The sequence below is a fragment of the Dipodomys spectabilis genome, unplaced genomic scaffold (assembly GCF_019054845.1).
Source record: "Dipodomys spectabilis isolate Male_0828 unplaced genomic scaffold, ASM1905484v1 ptg000082l, whole genome shotgun sequence".
NCBI classification, from domain to species: domain Eukaryota; kingdom Metazoa; phylum Chordata; class Mammalia; order Rodentia; family Heteromyidae; genus Dipodomys; species Dipodomys spectabilis.
Window position 1 is genome coordinate 1,491,209 of NW_024870759.1, and position 16,986 is coordinate 1,508,194.

At 40.2% G+C, this 16,986-nt stretch overlaps 1 protein-coding gene across 5 annotated transcripts in view; it reads left to right on the forward strand.

Moving 5' to 3' along the window:
- The window catches only part of Usp9x (ubiquitin specific peptidase 9 X-linked), a 117,889-nt gene that overhangs the window by 67,881 nt on the left and 33,022 nt on the right, over positions 1-16,986 (forward strand). For all 5 annotated transcript variants that reach the window (XM_042683610.1, XM_042683609.1, XM_042683612.1 and 2 more), the window contains 8 exons: positions 3,108-3,238; positions 3,676-3,948; positions 7,353-7,478; positions 9,701-9,826; positions 11,558-11,724; positions 15,490-15,598; positions 15,769-15,915; positions 16,443-16,589. In XM_042683610.1, coding sequence (XP_042539544.1) covers positions 3,108-3,238; positions 3,676-3,948; positions 7,353-7,478; positions 9,701-9,826; positions 11,558-11,724; positions 15,490-15,598; positions 15,769-15,915; positions 16,443-16,589 — 1,226 coding nt within the window. The remainder of the gene's footprint in view (positions 1-3,107; positions 3,239-3,675; positions 3,949-7,352; positions 7,479-9,700; positions 9,827-11,557; positions 11,725-15,489; positions 15,599-15,768; positions 15,916-16,442; positions 16,590-16,986) is intronic.

Genomic DNA, 16,986 nt, shown 5'->3' on the forward strand with positions numbered 1-16,986 from the left:
GGTGCTGAGGAATCGAACCCAGGGCCTCATGCATGCAAGGCAAGTGCTCTACCACTGAGCCACCTTCTCAGCCCCTACTTTTGTCTTGAAACAGCAGACCTCAAAAGAGGTCATGTCTTTCAAGCCTAAAATACTTAGTCTCTGGCCCTTTACAGAAAATGTTTGTCTACACTTACCCTATCCTATGGATTATGTGTCATCAACATCATTGCTCTTATTCCTTTGAAACAGTCACTTTCAACTTTAGCCTTTTAACAAGTTCTCAGAATAACTTTCCATTATTTTGTACATTATATAATGAATCCCTCTTTTTTTTTTCCCTGAATAGTTACCTGAAGTCTAGTAACTGCCTCTATTGTGACTTACTATTAAACTTCAGATTTCTCTGGATAATTTAATGTGTCTGTCTGATAATTTAAAAAGTGTCTGTGTTCTCTTTCTACATGCAACAGCAAAAATAAACTCTTGTTCCATAGTAAATAAAGAATATTTTGCTTCATCAAATAGAATAAGTTGCTTTTCTTCATAAGAGCTTCCATTTCCCAGTGGCTTACACCTTTAATCTTAGCTACTTAGGTGGCTGAGGTCTGAGTCATCCTGGTTCAAAGCCAGCCCTAATAGGAAAGTCTCTGAGACTCTTAATCTCCAGTTAACCACCAGAAAGCTGGTACTTCCAATGTGGCTCCAAGTGGTAGGGCATCAACCTTAACAAAAAAGTTAACAGATCGCAACCAAGCCCTGAGTTCAAGCTCTAGTACCGGCACACACACACAAAAATTAAACTTCCATTTTATAGCAGTTAACAGCAGTTTAGTATAACTGTATCTTCAAATATACTCATGTCTGCCAGGGGCAGTTGGTGTACACTTGTAATCCTTGCTACTCAGGAGGCTGAGATCTGGGATCAGTTTTGAAGTTACCCCAAGTAGGAAAGTCTATGAAACTCTTATCTCCAATCAACCACCAAAAAACAGAAGTAACAAGTGGCAGAGTACTAGCCTTGAGCATGAAAGCTCAGGGACAATGCCCAGGCCCGGAGTTCAAGTCCAAGATCAGCCAGAAGCAGAGCTGTGACTCAGGTGATATAGGAATAGCCTTGAGTACAAAAGCTCAGAGACTGACAATGCCCATGCCCAGAGTTCAACCCAGAACCAAAAAAAAGAGTTGACATCTATTGTAAGTTCTTCACTGATGAGATTGCTTAAACCTCATCACATCTCTGTGTGGGAAGTACTTTTTTTGAGAGTGTATTGTTCCTGAGGCTTGAACTCAGGGCATAGGTGCTGTCTCTGAGCTGCTCAAGGCTAGTGCTCTGCCATTTGAGTCACAGCTGCACTTCCAGCTTTTTAGGTGATTAATTGGAGATAAGAATCTCACTTTCTGTTGAGGTTGGCTTCGAACTTTAATACTCAGATCTCAGCTTCCTGAGTAGCTAGGATTGCAGGCATGAGCCACCAATGCCTGGTAGAATTACTTTGTTTAATAATATGTTGCTTTATTATCATGTAATTGCTTAGACTTGAGTATATTGTAAAAGAAACTATCTTTGGATGACAGCATTATGAGTGGTTTAAATTGTTTCCATCTTAACCTATTTCATAATCAAATGAACATATTTCAGGGACCTAAAATCATTTTAGTACACAAAGAGCTGAAATGGCTGCAGAATGGTCATTTGTTTGGTTCAGACTTGTCAGATGAATAAATTATAATCTGAAACCCATTAAACATCTTGCTTAGAATTCAGAGCTTCCTTTTCCTGAGTCTCTTTTCTCCTCTTTGGTTCCATTCTTCACTTGGTATTTTGAAATTCTCATGTATAGCTGTTAGGTGTATTAATTGGTTTGTTTTTAGGGGGAATAGGTTGTCACTGTTTTTATGTCTTAAGAGTTTAGGTCCAAGCTCTTCGTGCTGACAGGATTTTTTTCATGATGAAATGATTTATCTGCTAGGATCTTAGCGTAGAAGAGAGGAGGGGGAAATCTAAGTCCCCAGTAATTATAGTTCTGTTTACTTTGAGGTAAAAATTAGGCAGGTGTTTTTGTTTTTGTTTTTGTTTTTTTGTCGGTCATGGGGTCTGAACTCTGGGCCTGGTCGCAGTCCCTCAGCATTTCAGCTCAAGGTTAGCACTCTACCACTTGAGCCACAGCACCACTTCCATCTTTTTCTGCTTATGTGGTGCTGAAGAATTGAACCCAGGGCCTCATGCATGCAAGGCAAGCACTCTACCACTGAGCCACCTTCCCAGCTGCCAGGCAGGTTTTCTGTTTCCTTTTTAGAGTTTAGTTTCTTGGGTACCACTATGTCTCTTTAAGTGAAGCAGGCTTGCTAAAACATAGTGCCACAGAAATGATGAGACAAAGGGTGAACAAAAGCAGCAGTGATACTCACTAGACACTGTTGAACTATAGAACTTGTGGGTGGGGACATGATGGGAAAAGCTGGGAGATCGAAGAAAGGGGTAAAATTGTTCAAAAAGAAATGTACTCTTCATCTGACTTACATAACCCATTTGTACATCAGCTTTACAATAACAATAAATTTTAATATATAATGTCATTGGGCTGGGAATGTGGCTTATTGGTAGAGTACTTGCCTAGCATGGGTTCGATTCTTCAGCACCACATAAATAGAAAAGGCCGAAAGTGGTGCTGTGGCTCAAGTGGTAGAGTGCAAGCCTTGAGCAAAAGCAGCTCAGGGACAGTGCCCAGGCCCCTGAGTACAAGCCCATGACTGGCAAAGACAAACAAAAAAATACATAATATCATAGAAGTAAGTAATAGAGAAGTTAAAAAGTAAAGCTAATTATTTTTTCTTAGTATATGGTGCTTTGTTAATCTCTGGCAGCTGAGAGGGCCATGTTGTGTAGAGACTGAAAGACTTGTTTGTTCCTTTGTACTTGAGCTAAATGATTAAAAGGCCCTTCATAGGGTTTATTTCTTTGGGGGTCAAAGGTAGATCTGTTTCTGGATTTTTAAATTTTTGGAGCTTGTGGTTCAACTGATTTGATTGGTATTTCATTTTAAATCCTATTCAAAATCTCAGTGTAGTATTATGAACACATGAATGAATTATATTTTGTTTTGAACCATTTCTCTTTCTTACAGATAGCACAACAATAGAAAAATTAAGAGCTATTTGTTTAGACCATGCCAAACTTGGAGAAAGCAGCCTTAGTCCATCTCTTGACTCACTATTCTTTGGTCCTTCAGCCTCACAAGTGCTATACTTAACAGAGGTTAGTATTTTCCTTTTGAATTTATTTTTAAGTGTGATTGTGTGTGCGTGTGCACATGCACACGTACAGTACTAGGGCTTGAACTCAGGGCCTGAGCACTGTCTGTGAGCATTTTTGCTCAAAGCTAGCACTTCTTTATGTTTAATTGGAGGTAAGAGGCTTATGGACTTCCCCTGGCTTCAAGCTGAGATCCTCAAATCTCTGCATACAGAGTAGATAGAATTATAGGCATGAGCCTCCCAACTAAATGAGATCTTTAAAATCGGTTGTAGAAGACTATAGATAAGCTTGTAATAGGACATTTTTAAAATGGTCACAAATGTCTTGGCTGTAATGATAGGGGATATACAAGTTGTTGTTTTGTATGTGTGTGTATATATGTGTGTATTTTTTAATACTTTTACACAGTTCTTTCTCTTTTTTTCTTTTTTTCCCAGGTCATCTATGCCTTGTTAATGCCTGCTGGTGCACCCCTAGCTGAGGATTCCTCTGATTTTCAGTTTCACTTTTTGAAAAGTGGTGGTCTACCCCTTGTCTTGAGTATGCTAACAAGAAATAACTTCCTACCAAATGCAGACATGGAAACTCGGAGGGGTGCTTACCTCAATGCTCTTAAAATAGCCAAACTGTTGCTAACTGCCATTGGCTATGGCCATGTTCGGGCTGTGGCAGAAGCTTGTCAGCCAGGTGCAGAAGGCGTGAATCCATCGGTAATACAGACTTTTAAGCTCCCTGTTAACAGTAGATAGTAATTTTTTTAATTATATTTCTTTATAACTTGAAAGTATACCGTTCAAGATTGACTCAATGTTGAAAGTTCTTTCCAATGAATACCTTGTTAATATGTTATCCTCTGTTAGACTGTATTTGTATTTAAAGTGCAAATGCTCTTCACTCTGAGAGGGCAGTTCCCCCTCTGCCTACTTAAATCTTCCTTGGCTCTCAGTTATTTTAAACCTAACCCCATGTCTCTTATTATCTTGTGCCTAGCAGATAACTAACGACACAGATGATAGAAAAAAACATAGTTGATTTAACCTGTTGTCAGCTTCCCTTCCCACTTTAATCAACTTAACCTCCAGTTCTGACCTTGTTCTGACTCTTTCTTTGCTTTGGTGTGATACCCTGATCCATGTCACAAAAGTCCTCAAGACATGCCAGAATTTGATATTTATGAGAGGTTGGTTTGACTAAGTTATTGGTGGAAGATAAAAGTTCAGAGGTGTGTGTGTGTGTGTGTGTGTGTGTGTGTTACTGGGTTTGTACTCAGCCTCATGCTTGCTAAAAGTTCAGAGGTGTGTGTGTGTGTGTGTGTGTTACTGGGTTTGTACTCAGCCTCATGCTTGCTGAAAGTTCAGAGGTGTGTGTGTGTGTGTTACTGGGTTTGTACTCAGCCTCATGCTTGCTAAAAGTTCAGAGGTGTGTGTGTGTGTGTTACTGGGTTTGTACTCAGCCTCATGCTTGCTAAAAGTTCAGAGGTGTGTGTGTGTGTTACTGGGTTTGTACTTAGCCTCATGCTTGCTAAAAGTTCAGAGGTGTGTGTGTGTTACTGGGTTTGTACTCAGCCTCATGCTTGCTAAAAGTTCAGAGGTGTGTGTGTGTTACTGGGTTTGTACTCAGCCTCATGCTTGCTAAAAGTTCAGAGGTGTGTGTGTGTTACTGGGTTTGTACTCAGCCTCATGCTTGCTAAAAGTTCAGAGGGGTGTGTGTGTGTGTGTGTGTGTGTGTGTGTGTGTGTGTGTGTGTGTGTGTGTGTGTGTGTGTGTGTGTGTGTGTGTGTGTGTGTGTGTGTGTGTGTGTGTGTGTGTGTGTGTGTGTGTGTGTGTGTGTGTGTGTGTGTGTGTGTGTGTGTGTGTGTGTGTGTGTGTGTGTGTGTGTGTGTCACCTGAACCGGGCATGCAGCCCTTTTCACTTTAGTTTTCATATATACTCTCAGAGGTGTGTGTGTGTGTGTGTGTCTATCACCTGAACCGGGCATGCAGCCCTTTTCACTTTAGTTTTCATATATACTCTCCGTCTTTTGGCCCAAGTCATCCTTCAACATGTACTCTCCTCTCCTCTTGAACAACTGAGATTTTGAGTGTGTACCACCCAGGCTTATTCTTTAAGATGGGGTCTGTCTTCCTTTTTTGGACTAGGCTTGCCAAAATGGTGATCCTTCCTATCTGTCTCCCAAGTAACTGAGATTAAATTTTCTTTAGAGATGGTTTAGGTCTTGAGGAAGAAACAATCCTGTGATCAGGAGGGAGGTCAAGTACCTAGATTTTGGTCCATTGTTAATGGTACTGAAGCTGTGGCTCAAGCCTTGAGCAAAAAATCTAAAGGATGCTGCCTAGGCTCTTGAGTTCAAACCCCAGGATTGGCACCAAAAAATAATAAAGATGAGTTGATTTTTTTTTTTTGCCAGTCCTGGACCTTGAACTCAGGACCTGGGTGCTGTCCCTAAGCTCCTTTTGCACAAGGCTACACTACGATTTGAGCCAGAGCACCAATTCTGGCTTTTTCTGTGATTAATTGGAGTTAAGAGTGTCATGGATTTTCCTGCCTAGGCTGGCTTTAGATCTTGATCCTCAAATTTTAACCTTCTGAGTAGCTAGGATTATAGGTGTGAGCCACCAGTGCCTGGCAGATGACCTAAATTTTACATTGGTTCTTTCACTCTAAAATCATTTTGTTAGGGCCAAGGGCTAACTTGGTTGTACCAGGGAATGAAATCAGGGCCAGGTGACTTGAGGCACACTCCTACCGTATTGTTAAGATTTTTTTTTAGCCAGCCCTGGGCACTGTCCCTGAGCTTCATTTGCTCAAGGCTAGCACTTAATCAGTTGAGCCACAGCACCACTTCTGTTTTTTTTCTGTTAGTGTGGTACTGAGGAATTGAACCCAGGGCTTCATGCATGTTAGGCAAGCACTATACCACTAGGCCACATTCCCAGACCCTTGTTAGGATTTTTTTAAGAGTGCTTTTTAATTGGCTAAAAGAATACAGTTTCTTGTTAGACCAAAAACAAACAGATTTTTGCTGTTCTACACTATCTCATGCCTGTGGATCAAGATTCAAGGACAGCCTGGGGAACAGCAGAAAACAGAAGTGTGCCTTAAGTGGTAGAATGCCATTCTAGCAAGCTGAAAGACCTGAGTTCAAACCCTGGTACTGCCAAAAAAAATATTTTTTGTCTTGATCCCTAATATGGGTGCTTAATAAAGAATACGTACACACACACACACACACACACACACACTCATGTGCTTCCCTTTTTTACACACACACACACACACACACTCATGTGCTTCCCTTTTTTACCCTTCCTTCAGGACTTAGAGGAAGGTAACACTCTCTCACACTCTCACTCTCTCTCTCTCTCTCTATTTCTCTCTCTCTCTCTCTCTCTCTCTCTCTCTCTCTCTCTCTCTCTCTCTCTCTCTCTCGCTTCCTTTTTTTACCCTTCCTTCAGGACTTAGGACTTACCTAATTGCTTCTAATATTAAAGGGCACACAGTCAACAGGAAACTAAATGTAAAATATAGGAATATCTCAAATGATGTTATAAAGTAAAAACTTAGAAATGCCTTAGTCAATTTATTGCTTATTATGCATAGATTTACAAAAGTAATATTATTAAGTAAAAACTTCCTTTTTTCTGAGGTGCTGGTCTTTGTTTTTTCCCTTTTCAAAATAGAATTTGGTAAGGCTTCAGATATAATACAGAAACCAGACATCTGAAGAAGAAAAAAATAGAATTTGATTATAGTGGTGAATATGAACAAGGTCTTCCTGGAAGCATGTATGTAAAAGATGTGAAATTCTTTGCTGAGTCTAAATGAGGTTGGACTCAGTCTATTCAGTTTATAGTTTTTCTACTGCAAGCCAAAGTGAACCCAGATGTAGAGACCTGGGTTGGGTTAATCTAGAATGGAGGTTTGTAGAGATATTACAATGGAAGTGCACACCGTATTGATAATGCAAAGTGAATTTTACATAAGCCACTCCAGGTGATACAGTAAATATATGGTAGGACCTGTTCTTGAGGGAGAGTTGATGGATGTAGTATAGATGGTTGTTTCTAGTTATGTACAGATTGTTTGCTTAAGCAAAATGGTTAACATTTTTCAGGTCAACCAGGTTATTCATGATCAAGCAGTGGTGCTACAAAGTGCCCTTCAGAGCATTCCTAACCCATCATCTGAATGCATGCTTAGAAATGTGTCTGTTCGTCTTGCTCAGCAGATATCTGATGAGGTTAGTATTTTAAATTATACACACACACATACATACGCATATGTGCATACACATTTAATGTGTTATAAGGATTATTAAAAGGATAATTTTAATTTTCCTTGACTCATTTTATTCAAGTATAGATAAAAATTCCCTCTAACGTCAGACTTTTTTAAATTTTTTGTGCTGGTACTGAAGCTTGAACTTAGATCCTTTGTACTCTCCCTTTTTTGCTAACAGCTGGTACTCTACCACTTGAGCCATTCCTCCATTTCCAGTTTTTTGCTGGTTAATTGGACATAAGAATCGCATGGACTTTACTGCCTTGGTCTGGCTTTGAACCTTGATCCCCATATCTAAGTTTCCTGAGTAGCTAGGATTACAGACCTCAGCCACTGGCGGGTGGGCAGGCAGGGAGGGGGGTTTGGGGGTGGTGAAGGTGGTTTTTGTTTTGTTTTGTTTTTTTTGGGGGGGGGGTCCAGTCGTGGGGCTTGAACTCTGGGCCTGGGCGCTGTCCCTCAGCTCTTCAGCTCAAGGCTAGTGCTCTACTACTTGAGCCACAGCGCCACTTCCAGCTTTTTTTTTCTTTTTGCTTATGTGGTGCTGAGGAATCGAACCCAAGGCCTCATGCATGCAAGACAAGCACTCTACCACTGAGCTACCTTCCCAGCCCTGCATGAAATTTTTTTTCTGTGATTCTGGGGATCATTATCTAAACCAGGATCTCACGCATGCAGCCCCAAAACAGAATAGTTCTGTCATTTTTTTCTTAAATCCTTTGCAATTCTCTTTTAGTTTTATCTTCTTGTCCCAGTTAATCACTGATCTTTTTGTTCCTAGAAGAGTTTTTATTTTCTAGAATTTTTTATGTATGTGTACCTGTCCTGGGACTTGAGCTCAGGGCCTGGTGCTGTCCCTAGCTTTTTTGCTCAAGGCTAGTGCTAGACCACTTGAGCCACCGCTCTACTTCTGCTTTTTTTTTTTTTTTCTTTTTGCTGGTTAATTGGAGATGAGTCTCACAGACTTTCCTGCCCAAGCTGGCCTTGAACTGTAATCCTCAGATCTCATCCTCTTGTAGCTAGGATTACAGGTGTGAGCCACCAGGGCTTGGCCTTTTCTAGATTTTTTTTTTTACACAAATGTGCCATATAGAGCTTTCACGGTTGCACACCTGTAATTCAGTACTCAGGAGGCTCATGACTTCAAGACCTGTCTGGGCTACATAGTAAGACTCTGTCTCTAATAAATTAAATAACAATTGAATGGTTACTTTGAGAATTCTTTGTTGTATGGATAAATTTTTTTTTGGGGGGGGGGGGTCCAGTCGTGGGCTCTGAACTCTGGGCCTGGGCACTGTCCCTCACCTCTTCAGCTCAAGGCTTAGCGTTCTACCACTTGAGCCATAGCGCCACTTCCGGCTTTTTTCTTTTTGTTTATGTGGTGCTGAGGAATCGAACCCAGGGCCTCATGCATGCAAGGCAAGTGCTCTACCACTGAGCCACCTTCCCAGCCCCCAAAATAAATTTTTATTACTAAATATTGTCCCATTATGAATAGTCTTTCATATACTTATCAAGACTGGAATTGTTAGACTGATCAAGATACATTGTACACATAAATTGACATGTTAAACTAAAACCCATTTGTAAAACAATTTAAAGATAATTTTTTTTAATTGTAAAAAAAAAAAGTTGCTTGCCCTTTTGTGACAAAAGCTGCTATGAATATTTTGTGCAACTGTTTGAACATAGGGTTCTTTTTTCTTTTTTGTAAGTCATAGGGCTGAACTCGGGGCCTGGGCACTGTCCCTGAGCTCTTTTGCTCAAGGCTAACACTCTACCACTTTGATCCACAGCACCACTTCAGGTTTTCTGGTGGTTAATTGGATATGAGTGTCTCACAGAGTTTTCTGTCTGGGCTGGCTTTGAACTGCAATTCTCAGATCCATCCTCCTGAGTAGCTAGGATTACAGGCATGAGCAACCAGCACCCAGCCTTATTTTTCTTGAGTAAGCAACTGAGAGTGATATGATTGTCATCTCAATAGTCTTAAGATATTAAAACAGTTCAGGACCAGGTATTAAGGTAACATACTTTGTTATATTGCTGTGGGACAAAAAAGTTAGGAACTTAAGACACAATATATGGCAATTTGTGTTTTATTTATAAGGAGAAACGTTTTGATCTTTCTAGTGAATTCTACTCTAATACTCCTTACGGTTTTAAATATTCATTATCTTGTAGGCATCAAGATATATGCCTGATATTTGTGTAATAAGAGCTATTCAAAAGATTATCTGGGCATCAGGATGCGGAGCATTACAGCTAGTATTTAGCCCAAATGAAGAAATTACTAAAATTTATGAGAAGGTAAGAATTATGACAAATATATTCCTTTTAAAAATAAATGCTGCCTAATTACGCATTTACTGTTTACTATCTATAAAAATCTAGTCACTTGTTCTTTAGTTGTGAAAAAATTCACTGGTAGCTATCATTCTGAATTCAGTAAAAATTTCATTTTGGAAAGTATTTTTAGAAACCTACTATGAAGGGCTGGGAAGTTGGCTCAGTGGTAGAGCGCTTGCCTTGCATGCCAGAGGCCCTGGGTTCGATTCCTCAGCACCACATAAGCAAAAAGCTGGAAGTGGCGCTGTGGCTCAAGTGGTAGGGTGCTAACCTTGAGCTGAAGAGCTGAGGGACAGCGCTCAGGCCCAGAATTCAGACCCCACAACCAGACCCAAAAAAGAAAGAAAGAAAGAAACCTACTATGAAGCTACTTATTAATGGGTTTTTTATGTTGTTTTGTGCCACTAAGGGCTTGATTGAACTGAAGGCCTTGTGTTCTTACTTAGCTTTCCACTCAAGGCTGGTGCTCTACCACTTGAGCAATACTTTGAATTGCTGCATTTTGCTGGTTAATTGGAGATAAGAGCCTCAGATTTGTCTGCCAAGACTGGCTTCAAGCTCCAGTCCTCAGATCTCAGCTTCCTGGGATAGCTAGGAGTATAGGCGTGAGCCACTGACTCCTGCCTGAACCTGTGTTTTTCTTCTTACTGGGATCAGACATAATTGTCTCACAATGAATTTGTTTTCTCTCATTCTTTTTATTTTTTTATTTTTTATTTTTATTTTTTTTCCAGTTGTGGGGGCTGAACTCTGGGCTTGGGTGCTGTCCCCCAGCTCTTCAGCTCAAGGCCAGTGCCCTACCACTTGAACCACAGTGCCGCTTCTGGCTTTTTTCTGCTTATGTGGTGCTGAGGACTCGAACCCAGGGCCTCATGCATGCAAGGCAAGCGCTCTACCACTGAGCCGCCTTCCCAATCCCTCTCATTCTTTTTATTATTTCATCATTTTCAGTCCTGTGTAAGTTAGTGTTTTGTTAACTGTCAATTACTACATTATGGCTTTTTAAGTGTTTGTGAATGTGGATGTGTATGCGCGTGCTAGTATCATAACCTGAGCTATACCTCTAACTTGGCTTTTTTTAGTACCACTCCTGGGGCTTAAACTCAGGGTCTAGGTACTGTCCCTGAGCTTTTGTCCTCAAGTCTAGTACTCTACCACTTCAACCACAGCTCTACTTCTGGCTATTTTGTGGTTATTTAGAGATAAAGAATCTCTCAGACTTTCCTGTCTGGGCTGGCTTTGAACCATGGTCCGCTGATCTCAGCCTTCTATGTAGCTAGGATTACAGGCATGAACCACCAGCACCCAGCTAGTCAGGCTTTTTTTGTCAGTCATGGGGCTCAGATCTCAGCCTCCTGAGTAGCTAGTAGGAGATAAAGGCAGGAAGATCACAAGTTACAAGCCTGCCTTGCCTTCTAGTAAGACTGCCCCCCCCCCCAAAAAAAGGATGACTAGAGTTGTAGCTGGAGTGACAGTGCCTGTCTAGCAAGCACAAAGCCCTGAGTTCAAACCTTAGTTCAGAGACAGATTGATTGCTTGATTGACTGACTGACTGACTGACTGACTGACTTATAAGGAGACTTTGAGGTTGTGTGGTTTGAGTAGGAAAGTTTTTAAGCACTAACTTAAAAGTTGTATGAGATTTTTTTTCTTAAATGCTTCTCTAGGTAATTTATTGTTATAAATTTACAGACTAATGCAGGCAATGAACTGGACTTGGAAGATGAACAAGTTTGCTGTGAAGCATTGGAAGTGATGACATTATGTTTTGCCTTGATTCCAACAGCCTTAGACACTCTAAGTAAAGAAAAAGCTTGGCAGACATTCATTATTGACTTATTGTTACACTGTCATAGCAAGTAAGTATCTTTTTTAAAGAAATGTGATTTTATTTTTGTAAGCAGAATTGAATTAATTTATGCTGCCATTATGGCAGAAATCAAATAATCCATTCCCTTTGGCACATTGGTGTTGAGGAAGAGGTGTGTGTGTGTGGCTTGAACTCCTAGGCACTGTCCCTGAGCTCATCAGCTCAAGGCAAGCCCTCTATCACTTGAGCCACAGCACCACTTCTGGTTTTCTGTTGGTCAATTGGAGATAAGTCTCATGGGCTTTCCTGCCTGGGCTGGCTTTGAACCATGATCTTCAGATCTCAGCCTCCTGAGTAGCTAAGATTACAAGCATGAGCCACTGGCGCCTGACTGAGGAAGATTTTTTTAAGTGTTTTGTTTAACATAAATTTGTTTTAGTCTGCAAAATTACAAAAGACAATAGCTTCCCGTCTTGTATTCCTAGATGCCATGTTTGGGTTTTTGTTTTGTTTGGGTTTTTTTGCCAGTCCTAGGGCTTGAACTCAGGGCCTGGGCACTCTCCCTGAGCTTCTTTTGCTCAAGACTAGCATTCTACCACTTGAGCCACAGTGCCACCTCTGGCTTTTTCTGTTTATGTGGTACTGGGAATCAAACCCAGGGCTTCATGCATGCTAGGCAAACACTCTACCACTAGATCACATTCTCAGCCCCACCATGTTTTCTTTAGTCAGACTATTAATCTGTGTGGGTGCAGTCACTCATGCCTGTAATTCTGGCTACTCAGGAGGCTGAGATCAGTCATAGTTCAAAGCCAAATGGGCAGAAAAGTCTGCAAGACTCCAAACCCTATTAACTAGCAAATAGCCAACCTGGAAATATGGTTTAAGTGATAGTGCAATCTCAGTAAGAGATCCTGAGTTCAAGCCCAGAACCAAAACCAAAAAAGTAAAAAAAAAAACTTAGATGAAACTTATGAGTTTTTGTTATCATAGGAACTTTGGTATTTTATACTAGAATAAAGATTATTATAAATCACTCATTGTGATTTCAAGAACATTTAATCAGCCGGGTGCCAGTGGCTCACACCTGAAATCCTACCTACTCAGGAGACTGAGATCTGAGGATCATGGTTCAAAGCCAGCCCGTGCAGGAAAGTCTGTGAGACTCTTATCTCCAATAAACTACTAGAAAACTGGAAGTGGTGCAGTGGTGCTCAAGCAGTAGAGCGCTTGCCTTGAGCTGAGGAGTACAGGGACAGTGCCCAAGCCCAGAGTTCAAGCCCCACGACCAACAAAAAAGAAAACATTTAATCAGTGACAGTAATTTTGTAATTTGGTTTTGAACTTGTTTTTATATGAGTCAGATTTGTAGAAAATATTGGTTTCCATCCTTTCCAGTCAATCTATTCCTGACATTCATACATAAGGTAAACCTTTTAAACTAATTAGTGTCAATGTTAAATGTAATTAATTTGTCTTACATACATTTTATGATGAACAAACATTCAGTTTATCATTTCTGTTGTATGCCATTCAACAATGGCAAAATGATGTAAAGTTAGCATAAAATAATAAGCAATTTGCCAAAATGAAGTCTAACAATGAATAGATATTTTTTATTTTTTTGCCAGTCCTGGAGCACTGTCCCTGAGCTTCTTTTGCTCAAGGGTAGTACTCTGTCACTTGAGCCACAGAGCCACTTATGGCTTTTTCTGTTTCTGTGGTACTAAGAAATCAAAACCAGGGCTTCATGCATGCTAGGCTAGCACTCTACCACTAAGCCACATTCCCAATCTCAGTAGGTATTTTTTTGGGGGGGGTCCGGTTGTGGGGCCTGAACTCTGGGCCTGGGCGCTGTCCCTCAGCTCTTCAGCTCAAGGCTAGCGCTCTACCACTTGAGCCACAGCACCACTTCCGGCTTTTTTTTTTTTTGCTTATGTGGTGCTGAGGAATAGAACCCAGGGCCTCAGGCATGCAAGGCAAGTGCTCTACCACTGAGCCACCTTCCCAGTCCCTCAGTAGATTTTTATTTTTTTTGTCGGTCGTGGGGCTTGAACTCTGGGCCTGGGCGCTGCCCCTCAGCTCTTCAGCTCAAGGCGAGCACTCTACCACTTGAGCTACAGCGCCACTTCCGGTTTTCTGGTGGTTTATTGGAGATAGGAGTCTCACTGACTTTCCTGCCTCGGCTGGCTTTGAACCGCAATCCTCAGATCTCAGCCTCCTGAGTAGCTAGGATTACAGGCGTGAGCCACCAGCGCCCGGCAGTAGATATTTTTTAAATGCACATGATGTAATGGAATAGGTTCATTTTGCCCAATACTGAGGATTCTCAAAAGTAATGTAGGTCTCAAGTGGGAATGTTTACTGTTGGGAGAAGTTCCTTGGGTAATTTCCTTGAAGGCAACCAGTCTTAGCTATTCAGGAACTCCTCATATAGCAAAAAGTGAGAAGGCTTGCTAATTCCTTTGAGATTTTTTTTTATCATGGATAGACAACTATACACTGAAAAAGATAAACATGTTAAACAACTCTTAATTCCATTTAGTAATAAAGGCAAACCTGGAAGTAGCAAATTTTTACTCCTTTTGTTACTGTTTTGTTTCGGGGTGGGAGGGGGGTTGGTGTGTGTGTGCCAGTCCTGGGGCTTGAACTTAGGGCCTGGTGCTGTCCCTGATCTTAAACCACAGCTATACTTTAGGCTTAAGAGTCTCACATACTTTCCTGCCCAGGCTGGCTTTGAACTGCAGTCCTCAGATCTCAGTCTCCTGAATAGCTAGGATTTGGGTTTTTTAATACTTTAATTAGGAGTGTGTTTCACCTCTTAGGCAAACAAGAATTAAGGAACTTGATTTAATAAGTTCTCTGCTTTCTACTGTTGATAATGTTTCCCTTATATAAGACGGAACCAGTTCATCTTCCTCCCTGAAACATGTATATAATAATGTAAGATACTATAGAAAACACTTCATCACATTATGTCTGTTATCTTTTCTGCAATGATAAAGAAGTGTTTTACAGTTAGGATCTTGTGTCTTGATATTTCACCTCTCTTTTGGCGCCTGATTTTTTTCCCTGTAGTGTAGGTTGAAATGCTTTTCTGAAATGATTGGGCCAGAAGTGTTTCACATTTGAAGATTTTTCAGATTTCTAATACTTGCATATGCTTTTCCATTTGAGCATCCCTACTCATAGACATGTACCTAAGTATAAGCATCCATATACACAATTACTTAGATGGTTAAACATCAGTCAAACTAAGAGACTATTGAGGAGGAAAAATGGGGAGAAGAAAACAAAGGGGGGGTGAATTAACTGTAACTATATTGCAAGTATATATGAGAGCAACATAGAGAAACTCAACAAAAGCTGTATGGAAGAGAAATAAGACTCTTTGGGTAAGAACGAGCAAAGGGGATATGCTTGGAAGGAGGATAAAGAAGATTGAATACTGTTGAAACAGATTGTTTGCAACTATAAAAATGTAACAAGAAAACCTGTTGGGGATGCTGTTTCTTAGAGGCAAAAAAGGGAGGTAAAATTGATTAGAATACAGTGTAAATGTATGGACATGTAACAATGATATTGGCCCCTGTACAAATGATATAAGCCCAAAAGATACATTAAGCTTTCTATTTTGTATCTTAAGTTTCCAGTTTGTTCAAAGGGATGGAGGAAATACATTAGAAGGCATCTATCAAAATTCTTAGGTCATAGTCCTAGACATACAGCTTAAGTACCCCCCCCCCCCTCACAAAGTGTTAGGGATTTTTTTCTTTAATTAGAATTCATTAAATGTGAAACATTTCTATTTCAGAACTGTTCGTCAAGTGGCACAGGAGCAATTCTTTTTAATGTGCACCAGATGCTGCATGGGACACAGGCCTCTGCTTTTCTTCATTACTCTACTCTTTACTGTTTTGGGGGTGAGACTTTTTTAAAATATGTTTACCAGTACAATTCATTCTTTCAGCAACGATATTTAAGAATATGTGGTTTTAATAACTGGAAGTTTCTATGATTATTTTAGTAACTTGCTCTTATTAAATGGGATGATTTGAAAAGTGAATTTATGATTATGCTTGATTGTTTTCAGAGCACAGCCAGAGAGAGGGCCAAACATTCAGGCGACTACTTCATTCTCTTAAGGCACCTTCTTAATTATGCTTACAACAGTAATATTAATGTACCCAATGCTGAAGTTCTTCTCAATAATGAAATCGATTGGCTTAAAAGAATTAGGGTAAGTTGCAGTTAATACTGTTTGTTGTATCTTTGTTAATAGTGTGTTTTATTAATAAGTGGTTTAATAGTTTTTAACATTTTGGTGAGATAGTTAATTCCAAATTAATGAAATAGACCAAAGAATATGTACCACCTCAGTGGCTATTCGTAATTCATGAAACTGCTTATATAAAATTCCTTGAAATTTTTAATACCAAGGTTGAGCTGCTTCAAATTTAATACCTTTGGCCTTTTTTAACTATCATCTTTTTTAAATACTAGATTTTCATCAAAAATGAATCTTGTAAACTAGCACTTTTGATTAGCTCTTAGGCAGAATGTATGAGAATTTATAGTTGTAGCATTCAGATTAGCATTTCTCTTAGCAGTTTAGTAAACATACTTCTAGAAAGTTCTGAAGATAACTTAAACTTGTTTGAATGGAAAGGCTCAGGTGAATTTATTTCATGTCCCTTTAGCTCTTTTTCTAAATCCGCTTTTCCTCCCTTTCGTATGTTAGGTACTTAACATACTTTTCTTTGGCAGGATGATGTTAAAAGAACAGGTGACACAGGTGTAGAAGAGACAATTTTGGAGGGCCACCTTGGAGTAACAAAAGAGTTACTAGCCTTTCAGACTCCTGAGAAGAAGTTTCATATTGGTTGTGAAAAAGGAGGTGCTAATCTCATTAAAGTAAGTTCAGTGTTCTTGGTACTAAACTGGGTATCATATCCTTCTAATGTTTATCATTAAATTTGACTGAAATAAATCTGACTGGTAATATCTTAGGTATATTATCTTGACCTTTTGTGTGTTTTGTTTTTTACTTTTTTGTGTGTATGTGCAGATTTGGGATCTTGAACTCAGGGTATGGGTACTATAGCTGAACTTTTTTTTGGGGGGGGGGAGGGGAGTTCCGGTCATGGGGACTGAACTCTGGGCCTGGGCGCTGTCCCTCAGCTCTTCAGCTCATGGCTAGTGCTTTACCACTTGAGCCACAGTGCCACTTCCAGCTTTTTTCTTTTTGCTTATGTGGTGCTGAGGAATCGAACCCAGGGCCTCATGCATGCAAGGCAAGCGCTCTACCACT